At 37.6% G+C, this 18,550-nt stretch overlaps 1 protein-coding gene across 1 annotated transcript in view; it reads right to left on the reverse strand.

Annotated features, from left to right (window-relative positions):
- LOC124789406 (proton-coupled folate transporter-like) overlaps positions 1-18,550 on the reverse strand; it is a 314,682-nt gene that overhangs the window by 147,912 nt on the left and 148,220 nt on the right. Inside the window, exon 3 of the mRNA XM_047256749.1 lies at positions 3,448-3,756. Within this exon, the coding sequence (XP_047112705.1) occupies positions 3,448-3,756 (309 nt within the window). The remainder of the gene's footprint in view (positions 1-3,447; positions 3,757-18,550) is intronic.

An 18,550-nucleotide genomic window follows, 5' to 3' on the forward strand; every position in this document is an offset into this window, starting at 1 on the left:
TTCAATGATTTTAAATTTCATTTTCTTTCTCTTACGGCCATCCTCTTGTGGCTTTATCTTTGGGGACTTTTCTATGAAGGTTATTTAAATTTGCATACAAAAAAAGCACTGTGTGAACATAAGTTTAGAAAAATGTGAGATCACAAGCTACACTAAGATGGTAGCAGAATGAGTGCTAAGTCCAGACTGCAGTATGTATTAAAGACATTGTTCATATGCTGCTGCTGACAATGAAAGCTCTTCATATTGCTGAACATTTCCCCCACCACATGTGAACGGCTGATGACATCACACTAAATCAATAAATTGTTGTCACTTGTTATGCGAAACATCACTCGTTAATCGAGTCATTTTTTTACAACTTGTTTTGCTCATTATGCGAATTGCACATTATGGGATGTGCTTGTTAAGCAATATTCCACTGTACTCCCTTACATCTGTTGGTTTTCAGCTTACAACCTCTTCACTCCCTTAAAGCATTATCAACTGTGTTCAACTGATCTTCCAAGTCCTTTGTCATTTCTGACAGGAATACAGTATCATCAGTAAACCTCAATGTTTTTATTTCTTCTTCCTAAATCTTAATTCCATTTCCAAATTTCTCTTTGGTTTCTTTCACTACCTACTTTGTGTGCAGACTGAGTACAATGAGAGATAGAGCAATGCTGTTTGAAACTACTCTGAATTACTGCTTCCCTTTCCTGTCCTTTGAGCCATATAACTGCAGCCTGATTTCTGTACAGGTTGTAGGTAGCCTTTTGTCCCTGTAATTTTATCTCTGATAAATTCAGAATATTGTTCAGAATATTGAAGTGTAGCTCACTCTAAACTACAAAAAACTTTTTCTTAATCTGCAAATGCTATAAATTTGGGTTTGTCTTTCTTCACTCTGTCTTCTCAGATGAGTTGCATAGTCAGCATTGTCTCACACGTTCCAACATCTCTTTGGAACAAAGATCAGCTTCTACAGATTGTTTCCTCCTTCTGTTCATAATTCATGTTAGTATATTGCAACAATTACTTTTCTGATAACAACATCCTGCTGAGTCATCCCTGTCTAAAGATATGTACTGGGGACTGTTTTACTTCCGCAGTACTTTATCTAAGAAGATTCCATTATCATTCAAAGATACCATAGTGCTGGGTACCCTCTGAAAATGTTATGGTTTGCCCTTGATTTTAGCAGTGCCACAGTACCAGCATAGCAAGGTCAAGTCAGTTAATGTGACAAGGATAGATCAGTTAATCATCCACATTATTCATCTGCAACAATTGAAAGGCTGCTGCCTCTCTTCAACAACCATACATTAGTTTAACCTCTCCACAGATAACTCGCTGGTGTGGATGTATCTATGATACTGCTATCCACATTGTTGAGGTCTGCAAGCCTTCTCATCATGATAAGGTCCATGATTAGTAAGAGAGGAAAATAAATGATCATGTCAGGAAGCAGCCAGAAGTTAAAGGCTTAATTATGGCCACAGTGAGACTTAACTGGAGGTGTGAAAGACTAGTGGGGCGGTGAATAAGTGGTAGATGGACGATGAAAGGTCTTTACTAGATTCAGACTGATAAGAGAAGTCAGAGATGATGCCATAATGAAAGGTGGGAAGGTGACATTACAAAGCATACCAGAGCAATATGGATGCTTATGGCTGAAGACCATAATGTCTAGAGATGTCTGAAGGAGGCCTTTATCTAGCTTACAATATGAGATTGTGCATTTCAGAGAATAATTGTGGAGAATTTTGCACTGGGTGTCATATAATGAAAGCATAATTGGAAAGAAAACTGAAAATGAGCAACCTCTATAAGCTAACAATTAATAAAATTACTTTTGCATCACAGCCAGCAGCAGACAAATGTGCAAAGAAAATCTACTGATAACAGAAGGTTTCGGAACTGGAGACGTTTATAGCTGGCTAAACTGAAGAATGAGTTGTAGGAGTTGGGCTATCCAGCAATGAAATAGGACTATCATACATGGCACAGCCTCCCACTTTGACATACAATATTTAATGCATATCATTGTGGTGATTCTTGATCTAGAGCTAGCTCATTCAAATCTTAGCAGTAGAAAAAGATTTCATCGCCAGTATTTGGCTATCAAGGTGAGAACAATTTCTAGTGCAAAGTCCTCGATCACCATGCTATGTGCCAATTTCTTGAGTTAATCCCAAACCACCTCACAGTCTCATGGAATGGAGACAGGACATACTGCTGATGGTATTCCAGTAGCCAGAAGCTGTAATCTGAAGAACTGAAGCTATTCTTTTACGTTGTAAAGAGCTTGTCTGACATCAAATTATTTTCAGTAGCATGCACTAAGCAGAGAATAGTAATTTAATTAAAAATGTTGATGGCTTTCAGTTTGCCATTTAAGATTATCACAATGTTATCAAATAAGAAGGAAAAAGACACTAAATGTGTTTCAAATCAACTTGGCTGTACAAATATCTAATTAAAGTTCTATGTAGATTATTTAAGCAATATATAACTGTAATCACAATTTTTATGCAAATGAAAGAAAGATTTTGTTTTGATTAATACACTTAATTTTCAAATGCCAATACAGTTGTCTCAACTTCATCCACCACACATCAACATACTTTGGTAAATGACAGGGCTTCTTACATTGAACGCAACTTATTATGTGGTATGAATCTCTTCACACAAACTTTGAGTGGTAACCATGTCAAAATCTTCAACAACCCTTGTAATAACTGAGATTACAGTTAATGAAGTTAGTATTTAAGTTTTGATTTACCAAGGCACATGATTTATCTGTATCTGACACACACACACACACACACACACACACACATTTACTCTGAAGAGCATACTTTGCAAGCTCTCTGTTGATAAGTTCTTGATTGACAATTTCATTTTATTTATATGCAATATAAATGATAGTCAAGTCTAAAAACACAGCTACAAAAGTTTCTCAAAACTGAATGGACACATGATTGGGGTTTTACAGCCCATTTACACTGAGGTCATTAGAGCTGGAGCACAAGCCTGGGTAGAACAAGGATGCGATAGGAAATCGATAATCTCTTTCCCACAGAACCATTCAAACGTTTATCTTAATAGAATCAGAAAAACTGCAGATAACATAAAATAAAGAGTCATGAATGATCAAGAAGTCAACAAGACCAATACCTAATTAATGTCCATATATAGACTGTTATTACCATAATACCAGCTGCATAAAACTATAATCCTGAAAGAGTGTTACAGCTTTGTGTGTGTGGGATAGGAAGGAGAAGGAATCATTTTTGGTTCTTTGAAGAAATGCTTTATCAAAATCCAAGCTTGCAGTAATCCTTTTCCACATGGTTTTCCCACTGCTGTACATCACCTCTGACACTCAGTTACTAGCAATATATTCTCACACAGTAAACCCTACATTACACTAACTTCATATTACAATCATATCACACTTACCTATCAAGGGGAAGAGAAGCAGAGGTTTTCGGCCATGTCGGTCACTCCAGGGGCCCAAGAAAAGGGTTAGTGTAGCTGGCAACAAAGTTTCCAGTAAAGTCTTGCTCATGAGCAGGCTAGCAGTATGAGGTTGTTCTGAAGTATTATTAGTGGAATCGAGGTGAGAGCACACAGTTGCATTGTAACCCAAATCTTCTTCACATACACGTTGCAAGAATAATGTCTGCGTAACTGTGCTTGATACTGCTGATGCTGCTAGGAAAAGAAATACTGCCGGTTCAACAGTTGGTCTGGACAATAGCCTTCTACCTGCAACACAGCACAATTGCACATCAAAAACGTTTTTTATGTAAAAAGTGTTCTGCAGTAATAATACAAAATCTTGTATCCATAACACACATAATAAATATTAACGATAAACGAGAGATCAATTCAGTATGGTAAAGCAGTGTGACAGAGAGAGAGAGAGAGAGAGAGAGAGAGAGAGAGAGAGAGAGAGAGAGAGAGAGAGAGAGAGAGGGGGGGGGGGGATATGGGGGCATGGGTGGGGAAGAGGGGAGGAGAGGGTTTTTAGTGTAATACAAACACTAAAGGGTTACAAAATTTCATGCCACCACCAATGATGGACAGATTTCTGTAAACAGTGTTGCATCATCACATCCTAAAAGACACTCCAGGAGGGGCTTATGTTTAACCCAGAAAACAATCTGGTGATCAGAAACTTTATGTCCCACATATGCGTTTGCTGACCATCTGTTGTTGATATTGGAAACAAAAGTGTTTTGGCTTCTGCAATGTCACATGATTCTAGTTTATGATGAACTTGCACGAGCACCTCTCATGGCATATTCAGTTGTATTTTGATAAGGTACTATACAATGTGTTCAAATCATTTCATGATACAATTTGTGGACCTGAGGCTGAAAAATACAATGAAAGAAACTGTAACTGTATGTGACTGAATGTTTGAAGAATTTCAAATTTAAACCTGAAGAATGCACTATTATCAGTCTAGATAGCATGTTGAACAAATTTTTGTATATCTTTTATCTACACTTTTACCTTCTCCTCCTTTTTGGTTATTAGGATAAATCCTATCCCCAGTTTTGAACATATGGATAAATTTGATGTCTGAAAAGTTCTGGACAGAATCCTATGCTTATCGGGCTATTTATTATAAAGCTACAATTTCTAATTCAAGTTCAACAACATGAGCACAATATGGAACTTGTGTGTGGGTCAAAACTTGGCCTGTCTCGGCTTTCCTCAGTTCTTCTCAGAAGTACTCTACAATATGACATTCGATTTGCATTGCAGTGCAGCATTTTTCAGTTGGCATGGCATTATTGAGTTTGGCTGAATCATGGTGTCAGCACTGTTTACCCTTCACTATCTGTTTGTGGTATAAAGGAAGTTCTCAGGCCCAGTGGCTGTCTGCACAAAAAGTGGCAGTCCAGCAATCTATCTTCATACATCTTTTAAAATGAATGTGAATGACGGAAGAGAAGAACGAGAATTATCAATATCTATAAAGCAGTCACATAATCAACGGGTACTGCAAATTTACTATGCAGTTACACTGCAACACTATGCAGAAAGACTTTAAAGATTTAGTTGATGATGAAAAGCAAAAACTTACAATGATCAACAGATGGGATTCATTGTTCTGTACAGCAAGAAGCACTTTGTGCTAAATTGTCAGGCATGGACCCCTTGATGAATTTGTGAAACAAATATTAAATTTTCTGAAATCACACGCATTATTCCACTGTCAGTTGCTACAGTTCTTGATGGAATTAGAAGAAGAATATGGAGACTTGCATATTAGCCCACAAAAAAGCATGTTGGTTAATTCCAGGGACATGTCTGGAATGATTTTCCATTTAAAAATCTACTATTGTTGAATTTATGAAGGAAAAGCAAAGCAAGAACAAAAATTAGAACATCTGTAATGGATTGCAGATCTTGCCTTTTAAGTGGACTTGACTGCACACTGCCACAGTAACATATTGCAACATGAGAAACAACTTATTTTTGATTTGATGGAGAAGCATTTAAAACAAAATCACATTGTGGGAGGGTCAGTTTCTGACAAAGAAGTCTGTCCATTTCCCTAAGCTCACTGATGTTAAAGAAAGCATGAGGTTTAACGAATTCATTGTGGCCTTGAAAGAATGACAGAGATAGTTTTCTAAATGTTGTGAGGACACTGCCAATCTTACATCTCTTTTCAAGCTGGTTTTGAGACCGTTTGTTGTTTCAGTTGAAAGCACCCCTGTGCAAGTACACAGGGAACTGATTGATCTGCAATGTAATTTTCATTTAAAAGACAAATTCTTTTATATTGTAAAAGCTCAGGAGGTCCATAAGAGTTTCTATATCTCCCTAATAAGGTTTCAAATGTGATAAAATATTTTGATCAACTTGTTTGTGGGAAAGATTTTTCCCCCAATTATAAGTCACAACTATATGGCAACTTGAATGTAGAATTCTGTGAAACTTTCTGCACCTGTCCAAATGCTGACAGTTTGTACCGGACAAAAATTACATTATGTCTTCAGCACTCCAAAAATAATTAAAAATAGTGAAGATTTGTTTTGTTTGTGATGTATGTTGCTGAGAAATATGACATATGAAACCAAGCCATCCACAATGTGACTGCATTGTATTCTAAATATGGCCCATTTGCAGTTTACCCCTCTTTCCCCTCCTCATGCTCAGACAGCATGGCATTGTGGAGAGGAACGTGTGCAGCCAGGCAAAAGAGCTACACATGAGTGCAAGAGCACTACTTGCATGCTGAATTTTTGGCTTCTCCTGTCCTAATATCAACAAAAAACTGGTTTTCCAAAGGAAAACCCATTACTGCTCAGTAATGACCCCGATGGTACTGGGAATAATGATTTAAGAGGGTAGTGGCACAGCAGTTTTCAGCAAAACCACTCCACAATGCCATGCCCATTTAAAAAGTAGTCATTTAACAGGTTGCTTCTACTACCATATCAGGTTTGACCTATAACCGATGAATGGTGGTGATTATTCTCCATAGTTCTGTATAGTTCATGATCAGGAATTGTGATAGGCTATATGATCAAGATTTTGTGCTGAAAACAATCTTCTCAGTTTTTAAGCTGTGTGATTTTGAATAAAATACTCTAGTTTTCAACAGTGATCTCTGCAGTTGGCATCAGGACTCAGAGGACACAGATGTTGCACTATTCTGTCTAATGTAAAGTCCTGATATCAATCATAAAACTACTTTTATCTAATGTATTCTTCCTCATATGAATCAAGCATCATTTAAGAGTTCTTTCACGTATCAACTCTTCAAGCGTTTTCATACCAGAATATAGCTGGAAATAGAGACGTCTGCTGTGACCAGGCAGTGCACATGGCAATGAGAACAGAAAATTAAATGACAACGAATTGGTAAATAGATATCAAAATTATAATTAACCAACCAAAACCACCAAGAGATAATAGGTTCCAGCATTGTTGAGAAAATCATAGCAACAGCATGTAGACAGTTGGAGGTAGGCAACTACAGAGGGGAGAGTGAGAAAGAAAAGATAAACTGTGAGTAAAATATACTACAACAAGTAAACCAAGGTGCACTGTAATGCCATATGTTGGAAATAAATTATTGTTCTTTGTAACTCTTGAATTATTAGTGTATCCACATATAAAATGAATACCAATGCTATATCAAATAAATCATGGGCAAAAGAACAAATTGATATTTCTGTGTGTGTGTGTGTGTGTGTGTGTGTGTGTGTGTGTGTGTGTGTGTGTGTGTTTTCTACATCAGAAGAACGCTTTTTGGCTGAAAGCTCAAATGTATAGTAGTCTATAGTAATCTTTTTGTTGTGCCTGACTGCAATCCAGTGTCTCCTCCATATAGTGAGTAGCAATCTATCCTTTACATGGCATTGTCATCACACTGTAACAATAGCAGTTTTATATTGAGTTTACAACAATATAACATTCTTGTGAAAAGCTTAAGCTATTTTTTGTGACAACCATATATTTTGTTTGAGACACATAACTTTTATAATATTTAATAATTACTAATTTCACATGTGATAAGCCAAGCAGCAGCTACAGCAGTTTACATAAAGAATATTTTAATGTGAATTAATCACAGTTGTTGTGACAGTATTTATTATTGAGTATATCCTTAAATCTAATTTTTAAAAATAGCAGCAAACATTTTCTCTGCAGATAATAAAGGACACATGAAGAGGAATTCATGACCTATAGATGTTTTAAAACAGACATGTTTAGCAATATTTGCTCAGCTTATGACTGCTAATTTTATTGGTAAAAATCAGAAAATATGTTTCTTACAATTAAATCATAGTTTCAAAATCATCATCATAATACGCTTTTCAGTAAAAATATTAGTCACCACTTTAAAAAACACATTTTTCCCTTTGGAGCATCGTAGATAGTACAGAACTGGAACGAGCTGGTCAGGTGACTTTCCACAGCTTTGCGAGTCATGACAGTGGAATGATATGTATGTACCAGTCAGATGTATGGGATCAGTGCAGTGATGAGGGTCAAATGGAGATCTGACATTATGGCACAAAGGAGCTATCGTGTTTGTATGTGTCCATGACCACACAGTGAATGAAGTTGGTTGTTCATTGCTATATTAATGTAGACTGTCAAAGTTGTCTATTACAAGGAATGGTGCCCCCTTGCAGCCATGTGACACAATGTAAGGACAGAGGATTTAGGAACATCCTAACCAACAGGGACTGCAAACAAGTGTCACACCTTGTCAATGAAAACTGGTTTCAAACCCAACTGCTACTGTCAGTGAATACAGATTCATCTGAATCAGTTTTTGAGTGAACGTTATGAGAGGAACTGCATGCACTGGATATTTGCAGTTTGGTACATTGCAAAAGGATGATCTGGGGAGTCGTGATTTCATCTCTTTTCAAATGATGTGTGGCATCAAGTGCATTGTTCGCCCAATGAGACATTTAATTCACAGTGCTTGGAGGCTCCTTTTAAAGGTGGAGGTAGTTCTGTGATGTTTTTGCGGTGTTTTTCACACCATAAACCACTCAAGTTACTGAAAACTTGAACCAGGATGTTTATTTCAGTACCCTTGGTGACAGACAAGGTGTTGCTCTTTCTTCTACATGGCATTTATGAGTTTGCTACAGTCAGTTCTCTCTTCCAAGCCGACAATACTATAGTCAGTTCTCTCTTCCAAGGTGACAACAGCTGTGTTCACTGAGTTGCTCACATACACTTCTGGTTTGAAGAACACTCAGATACCCTACAGCACATCAATTTGCCCATTACAGCTCCCAATCTTAATCCTACAGAAAACGTTTGGGAGTGTTAGGACCACAGGTGAAATACAGTAATCAACATCACCACTGTTTGGTAGATATATGGGTTTTAATAACCAATGATTGGTGTCAGCTGGATATGACAAACTTGAAGAAACTTGGTGACCATTTTTCTCATTGAACTGAGGACATTATCAAGATTAAAAGAGGTTTTATATGCTATTAGTGTGAGTATCTGTGGGGGGATCGCAAACTTTTTGTCCAGTGTGCTTATTTACACCCTTACCATGACTGTCATTAACAAAAGATCATGATCTGATAGTAACAATATTTATCACATAGAATGAAAATGTTTTCCCTACTCACAACTAAAAGTATTTGACCAGTTCCTCAGTGAACTACATATAGTAACAGACAATCAAAACTATTTTTAAAATAAGAATTATTTTGCTTGGCCACTCTATCTAGCTCATAGAGAAGAATCTAAATACATAATTCATAGGAACAGGTAATGAAAATCAGCTGAATGAGTGGCAACATTGTTTCCATGTAGGATCTTGTAATGAACCTAAATGAAGAATGATACTGGGTATTTTGGACAAGGCAGTGAATGCCAGTATCACTGCAAAATAAGTAGAGTAATGCATAGTACAAATGCCAGATGCAGTTTGCAGTAGTAATGTTACAAATGTCTGGATGCAGTTGAGGTTCCAAAACGCATGAAAAGATTTGGGAGATGCTGCAAGTTTGATAAGTTCAATATAATCATTTATAATTCCTTAAGTAGTTTGGAGATAATGGACAAAAGGCCGAACAAGTTCAGAAACAATCTAACAGTAGAGGAAACATAAAACATACACAGAATTGAAAGAGATGAATTACAAAGACTGAGAAAGTCTTATGATAGGTAGCACCCATGGAACCAAAGTGGTACAGAACTGTTCGATGATGATTAATAGGAGCAAGAGTCACCTTGTAAGTTTTACACATAAGACAATTAGATGAAGCTACTGACATGTGACATTACTATTGTTTACAATTGGCCATTTGTCATTGTTACAACAATATCAGCTCACAAATTGGCAGAATAGATTTTGTACAATCAGTGTTTAAGGAAACAGTGTTGTGAAAAAATGGAAGTTTTGCTTGAAGGTGTTTGTTGGACAATTTTTACAATTTTCACAAATGTCCAACTCAAAAACAATGCCTTGAATCACTTCACTCAACTGCTTACAGTTCGCTTAAAGAATTTCATCAGTTGTGCTTCTGTCAATGATGAATTTCAATAATTTCAAACAAAACTGATTGTTGTTCTGAAAACATCAATCTTGTGTGAAACACTGCCATGTGACTTACCCTGAGATAGAGGCTTCCTTAGACATAAGGAAGACCACAGTACATTGAGTTTTGCATGAATATTCAGCTCATGGATTCCACACAATTTGACCACCAAAAGAAAAAAAATTGTATCTACTGATGTATGAAACTGCTCAAAATATTTGACTCAGGAAAACCATATATAACCCTGAAACTTGAAAGCAAACGGAAACTAAAGAAAAAGAAGAAATCAATACACAAAATCATAACAAGAGGCAAAACTTGGATATAGTTGGAAACTAAGCAGTGATCAACTATCTAGGTGTTCGCAGGTGAATTTAAATCAACAAAAATTTCTCGAGGGAAGTTATTTTCCTACATAGGTGGTTTTTATTTTTGAAATAATCACTTGACCAACAAAAGAGGTTTTTTTTTTTACTAATCATTTTCTCTCTCTCTCTCTTTCTCTCTCTCTCTGAACCAGTCACAAATACTGTTTTAGAGGCTCCAACTGCAGTTAATAACAGTTAATACTGAATGGTATACAACAAACTCCTTGCTTAAGTCATCAGTGCGATATGGAAAAAATAAGCAAAGGTGTCGCACCACTGTCCATTATGACACTGCTGGCTGCATCATAAAGCACATCAAACAACTGATTATTTGATGGAGAAAAACATCAAATTAATGGCTCATGGTCCATCTTCACCTGATATATTGCTCAATTTCTATTTCCCCATTTATATCGTTGGCGCACCTCAAGAAACTACTGAACCCTTCCACAACCATATTTTTGAGGTAGCAACATCAGAGGGGAAAAGGTTTCCAGAGTTGGTTTGAATGCATGCAAAGATGTATTAACTTTAAATGTGAACTTTTTGAGAAACAGGAAAATGATTTGTAATAAAATATTTTTTACACTGTTTCTGTAAAAGCTTAAAAGGCACTCCTCACAACTAGTGTCTTTAAACCAAGTGCAGAGCTCAGAGCTCAGCAATGTCGCTTGGGATTTACATACTTTGGAGAAAGCTCCTGGTGAAGATGAAAAGTAATTATAGTTGAAAATGCATACAATGTTTCTGTCTGCAAATTCAATTTTGCAATTGAAAATGACATCAGGCATATTGCTGAGAATACAACTAACACTAATGTGTACAAGGTATGTTCAAAAACCTCCAAAACTTTGGCTACAAAATTTTTCTGTGCTAACCTTTTACTTATTGTCCCAGGTCTCCTTTGAAATACTCTCCTCCACAACTGATACATCACTCTCAATGCCATTTCCACTTCCAGAAGCAATCTTGGCACGCCTCTTGCTGGATAATGCAAAGTGTTATCTGCAAACTTTCTTTTATCTCATCTATCACTGCAAATATTCATCCTTTCAATGGAGCTTTTAACTTTGGAAAAAAAAACACAGGGCCAGGTTTGGAGAGTATGGAGGATGAGGCAGCACTGTGTTTCATTTTTTGTGCAGTGGTCACTCCCCAACAGAGATGAGTGTGTAAGTACATTATTGTGATGCAAAAGCCATGAATAGTCTCACCACATTTCAGGTCATTTCCTTCTCACATTTTCTTGCACGCACCACAGCACATCCCAATAGTACCATTGATTAACAGTTTGTCCCTATGGCAAGAATTCATGGTGAACCAATCCTTCAAAATCAAATAAAACAATCAGCATGGCTTTGACATTTGACCTGACCTGATGAGCTTTTTTTCTGGCCTTTGAGAACCTTTCCCGGCCCACTGTGAAGACTGCACCTTGGTCTCAACATCATAACCATGGACCCACATCTCATCACCAGTTATGATTCTCTTAAGGAACACCACAGTGGGGGAAGAAGGGATCAAGAGAAACCATGGGGAATTATCGCCCTATCTCCATTCTCCCAGTCCTATCAAAAATATTTGAAAAACTTGCTGTTGCACCAATCCAAAACTTCATTGCAAAATATTCTGTTATTCTAAACAATAATTTGGTTTTCAGCAGGGTAAAACATCACCGTGCAGTAAACAGTTTCACTGAGAAAATAAGCACATCATTAGACAAGAGAAATAAGGTGGCAGGAATTTTCTGCAACCTCACAAAGGCATTTGATTCCGTCCCATGCATTGCCTGTTTACAAACTTGAAAAGTATGGCATTAGTGGCAGTGCCCTACAATGGCTTAACTCCTACTTATCCAACAGAAAGCAAAGAGGTAGCATTTCTTCAAATGGCACATATTATTTTTCTGACTGGAAAAAAATATCTCAGGGTGTTCCACAAGGATCCATATTAGGTCCAGTCCTATTTCTCTTTTATGTTAATGTCTTACCATTAAATATCAGCTCCCCATCAGTTCTGTTTGCAGATTATACTTCTGTCTTAGTTGAAGATCAGGACTCGGAAAAAATTCCCAAATCTGTGATCAGTACCCTCAGTACCTTAGAAACTTGGTTTCAGTTAAATGGGTTGAATCTAAACATATCTAAGACTCACATGATGCAGTTCAGAACCAAACAGTCAAAATGTGAGCAGATTAAGGTTGTACTCAACAACCAAGGTATAGAAGAAGTTGACTCAGTCAAATTCTAAGGTTTAAATGTAGATAAAAATTTGAGCTGGCAGGCACACATTGAATACCTGGTAAACAAACTGAGCAGCTTTGCATTTACAATGCAAATATTGTCAACTGCAACTGACATGGACACACAAAAAGTAGCATGTACAAGCTACTTCGAATCAATTATTAAGTATGGTATTGTTTTTTGGGGTAACTTGACAAACATAGTGCGGATACTAAAAATACAGAAAAAATCATACGAAATATGTGCACTGCGAATCACAAAGAATCATGTCAACCGTTATTTAAAAAACTTAAAATATTAACTCTACCATCCTTATACATATTGTTGTTGTTGTGGTCTTCAGTCCTGAGACTGGTTTGATGCAGCTCTCCATGCTACTCTATCCTGTGCAAACTTCTTCATCTCCCAGTACCTACTGCAACCTACATCCTTCTGAATCTGCTTAGTGTATTCATCTCTTGGTCTCCCTCTACGATTTTTACCCTCCACGCTGCCCTCCAATGCTAAATTTGTGATCCCTTGATGCCTCAAAACATGTCCTACCAACCGGTCCCTTCTTTTTGTCAGGTTGTGCCACAAACTCCTCTTCTCCCCAATTCTATTCAATACCTCCTCATTAGTTATGTGATCTAACCATCTAATCTACAGCATTCTTCTGTAGCACCACATTTTGAAAGCTTCTTTTCTCTTCTTGTCCAAACTATTTATCGTCCACGTTTCACTTCCATACATGGCTACACACCATACAAATACTTTCAGAAACGACTTCTTGACACTTAAATCTATACTCGGTGTTAACAAATTTCTCTTCTTCAGAAACGCTTTCCTTGCCATTGCCAGTTTACATTTTATATCCTCTCTACTTCGACCATCATCAGTTATTTTACTCCATAAATAGCAAAACTCCTTTACTACTTTAAGTGTCTCATTTCCTAATCTAATTCCCTCAGCATCACCCGTTTTGATTTGACTATATTCCATTATCCTCGTTTTGCTTTTGTTGATGTTCATCTTATATCCTCCTTTCAAGACACTGTCCATTCCATTCAGCTGCTCTACCAAGTCCTTTGCTGTTTCTGACAGAATTACAATGTCATCGGCAAACCTCTAGTTTTTATTTCTTCTCCATGAATTTTAATACCTACTCCAAAGTCTTCTTTTGTTTCCTTTACTGCTTGCTCAACATACAGATTGAAAAACATCAGGGAGAGGCTACAACCCTGTCTCACTCCCTTCCCAACCACTGCTTCCCTTCCATGCCCCTCGACTCTTATAACTGCCATCCGGTTTTTGCACAAATTGTAAATAGCCTTTCTCTCCCTGTATTTTACCCCTGCCACCTTCAGAATTTGAAAGAGAGTATTCCAGTTAACATTGTCAAAAGCTTTCTCTAAGTCTACAAATGCTAGAAACGTAGATTTGCCTTTTTTTAATCTTTCTTCTAAGATAAGTCTTAAGGTTAGTATTGCCTCACATGTTCCAACATTTCTGCAGAATCCAAACTGATCTTCACCGAGGTCAGCTTCTACCAGGTTTTCCATTTGTCTGTAAAGAATTTGCGTTAGTATTTTACAGCAGTGACTTATTAAACTGATAGTTGGGTAATTTTCACATCTGTCAACACCTGCTTTCTTTGGGATTGGAATTATTATATTCTTCTTGAAGTCTGAGGGTATTTCGCCTGTCTCACACGCTCACCAGATGGTAGAGTTTTGTCATGACTGGCTCTCCCAAGGCTGTCAGTAGTTCTAATGGAATGTTGTCTACTCCCGGGCCTTGTTTAAACTCAGGTCTTTCAGTGCCCTGTCAAACTCTTCACGCAGTATCTTATCTCCCATTTCGTCTTCATCTACATCCTCTTCCGTTTCCATAATATTGTCCTCACGTACATCGCCCTTGAATAAACCCTCTATATACTCCTTCCACCTTTCTGCCTTCCCTTCTTTGCTTAGAACTAGGTTTCCATCTGAACTCTTGATATTCATACAAGTGGTTCTCTTCTCTCCAAAGGTCTCTTTAATTTTCCTGTAGGCAGTATCTATCTTACCTCTAGTGAGATAAACCTCTACATCCTTACATTTGTCCTCTAGCCATCCCTGCTTAGCCATTTTGCACTTCCTGTCGATCTTATTTTTGAGACGTTTGTATTCCTTTTTGCCTGCTTCATTTACTGCATTTTTATATTTTCTCCTTTCATCAATTAAATTCAATATTTCTTCTGTTACCCAAGGATTTCTATTAGCCCTCGTCTTTTTACCTACTTGATTGTCTGCTGCCTTCACTACTTCATCCCTCAGAGTTACCCATTCTTCTTCTATTGTATTTCTTTCCCCCATTCCTGTCAATTGTTCCCTTATGCTCTCCCTGAATCTCTCTACATCTGGTTTAGTCAATTTATGCAGGTCCCATCTCCTTAAATTAGCACCTTTTTGTAGTTTCTTCAGTTTTAATCTACAGCTCATAACCAATAGATTGTGGTCAGAGTCCACATCTGCCCCTGGAAATGTCTTACAATTTAAAACCTGATTCCTAAATCTCTGTCTTATCATTATATAATCTATCTGATACCTTTTAGTATCTTCAGGATTCTTCCATGTATACAACCTTCTTTTATGATTCTTGAACCACGTGTTAGCTATGATTAAGTTATGCACTGTGCAAAATTCTACCAGACGGCTTCCTCTTTTATTTCTTCTACCCAATTCATATTCACCTACTATGTTTCCTTCTCTCCCTTTTCCTACTCTCGAATTCCAGTCACCCATGACTATTAAATTTTCGTCTCCCTTCACTACCTGAATAATTTCTTTTATCTCATCATACATTTCATCAATTTCTTCATCATCTGCAGATCTAGTTGGCTTATAAACTTGTACCACTGTAGTAGGCATGGGCTTTGTGTCTATCTTGGCCACAATAATGCGTTCACTATGCTGTTTGTAGTAGCTTACCCACACTCCTATTTTTTTATTCATTATTAAACCTGCTCCTGCATTACCCCTATTTGATTTTGTATTTATAACCCTGTATTCACCTGACTAAAAGTCTTGTTCCTCCTGCCACCGAACTTCACTAATTCCCACTATATCTAACTTTAACCTATCCAATTCCCTTTTTAAATTTTCTAACCTACCTGCCCGATTAAGGGATCTGACATTCCATGCTCCGATCCGTAGAACGCCAGTTTTCTTTCTCCTGATAACGATGTCCTCTTGAGTAGTCCCCACCCGGAGATCCGAATGGGGGACTATTTTACCTCCGGAATATTTTACCCAAGAGGACACCATCATCATTTAATCATACAGTAATGCTGCATGCCCTCGGGAAAAATTACAGCTGTAGTTTCCCCTTGCTTTCAGCCGTTCGCAGTACCAGAACAGCAAGGCCATTTTGGTTAGTGTTACAAGGCCAGATCAGTCAATCATCCAGACTGTCGCCCCTTCAACTACTGAAAAGGCTGCTGCCCCTCTTCAGGAACCACACATTTGTCTGGCCTCTCAACAGATACCCCTCCATTGTGGTTGCACCTATGGTACTGCCATCTGTATCGCTGAGGCACGCAAGCCTCCCCACCAACAGCAAGGTCCATGGTTCATGGGGGGCAAATAACACATAAGAAGCCTTATTAACAAAATGTATGAAATCTAATATCAATAAGGAAATTAAAGACAAGTAGAATATCAATGGATGTATTATACTTAACTGAAACTTATTGCAATTGGACAAATATATCTTGATAGATAAAATACCTGTGCTAATGTGACACAATTACAGAAAAATACAAGGAAAAGAGGAAAGGCTGAATATTTAAAAATAATGGATACCAAGTCTTACAAGCTAATTACGATTTTGTTGAACTGGTCGCTGATTGCTGTACTACAAAAGTGAATCTATAAGCACTAAGGCCAAAGTACTCACAATTTACAAGCCACCAGCAGAAAACATCCTCTATACATTGAGCAGTTAGAGAAAGTGTAAAAATGGTAGAATAGAACAGAATCTTTATTGTCACATGACATGTTATATACAATCTTGCTTTTTATATCTTTTTCAGAGTTATTTTCTGTAATTTCTAGCTTGTATTACTTGAACTTGGGTCATATTTTATTGCTAAGCATCAAAGCCATGTAATAAGGGGTATTTTTAAAAAAGCTAATTCTATAAACTGGGAAATGTGTAGTCTGATCCTATGTCTTATTTCAAATTCATGTGAAAAGTATTTCCTTCACAAAGTTGTGAATTTTTTTAGCTCAAAGAGGAGTATTTCATATACAAACGTATAATGAACTGTTGTAAAGGAAAGGCTTTTGAATAATTGTTACCTTGACTGCTTGTTTGTTCACATCATAGCTCTAATGATTCTTTTCTATAGTTTGAACACTCTGAGGAGGTCTGCTTTATCAACAGCCCAAAATAATTATGCCATATCTAACAACTGATGTAAAATGTGAATGAGAAACAATTTTCTCAACAGCTAAGTCAGGTACTCTATAATGAATTGTTGTTGTACAAACAAAACTGTTTAATCACTCCACTAAGCAATACATATGCTCAGTACAAAACAAATTTTTGTTTACATTAACTCCAAATAATTTAACAGCATGTGCAATGATCACCCCTTCTCCCTCACAATTTAACTGTGATATATATCCAGTTTTGTTATGCTACCCACTTCACAAGAGGATACATGAAAAAATTTTAATTCCTCCTATATATGTTGCATTATATTTGGGACTTCTACGATGAAGAGGGAAGTCATTTATTTTATTTGATGTTGTAAATTACCTGATGATTTCTTTTCTTCACAGGCCTGTCTGGAATTTTTAACAGTCTCTCCACCAATTTCTAATTTAGGGTTAAAATAAGTAGCTTTTTTCAGCATCTACTTCAGTCATCCTCGACAATCTGCCACATAACTATTTATTTGTTTATGGCATCTGAGATGAAGTTACTGTTTGCCATGTGTTTTGCCTGTTCAACTACTCTTGTCGAAATTCTTTTATATTTGTTTACATGTATGAGAAAATCCACATCATGGTTGTATATTGCTGCTATGTACAAGTTCCTCTTTCTAATGCTAGAGATCTCAATTTCAAGGCATGATGATACATCCCCACAAACACCCCATCCTCCATCCTTCCACCATCCCCAAGAAACCAGTACCACCTTGGACTGGAATAACTGAACCACAGCCTTCATGGGCCAGCTGCGAAAAAAGCCATGTGTCATATACCACCTCTGATTTTTATACTGGCATGAGTACCAAACAGGTGTCCACCAGGATGAATGGCCACTGTCAAATTATGGCCAAGAGCAAAGTGGACTACCCTGTGGCACGACTAGCAGCTTTAAATGACATGCTTGATTTCAATGGCTGTTTCACTACCTGAGTCATCTGGATCCTCCCCACCACCACCAGCTTTCTGAACAGCACAAATGGGAGTTATCCTTATAACACATTCTCAACTTCTGAAATCATCCCAGCCTCAACATATGGTAACCTGCTGTCCCCGCACCCTCTCCCCAACTGTTTCCATTCCCCCTGTTGTGTCACACCCTCACAAGTATGCCTCTCCTCACCTTCAGTGTGTGCTGCTCTCTGCTCACGCAACCACTGGCCTTTTCTCCTTCTCTGCCCCTTCACCTTTCCACTCCACATTTTCCCCTCTCCTCACCCACAGCCTCCCAAAGCTGCAGCTGGCAGCCATGCGCTGCTACTTCCAGTTCCTGCATGCTCTGCCAGGAGGCGCTAATTCCTCTGCCTCCACCTGTGCCCTGCTATCCCTCCCCCTTCTCTGCCCCATTCTAGACTGTCGCCACCATTTGACACATTTCTGTTGCATTTTTTGTCAGAGCAGCCAGATACCGTGCCCATCTGTGTGGAAGGTGTACTTGCTTG

Source organism: Schistocerca piceifrons, chromosome 3 (genome assembly GCF_021461385.2).
Source record: "Schistocerca piceifrons isolate TAMUIC-IGC-003096 chromosome 3, iqSchPice1.1, whole genome shotgun sequence".
Lineage (NCBI taxonomy): Eukaryota > Metazoa > Arthropoda > Insecta > Orthoptera > Acrididae > Schistocerca > Schistocerca piceifrons.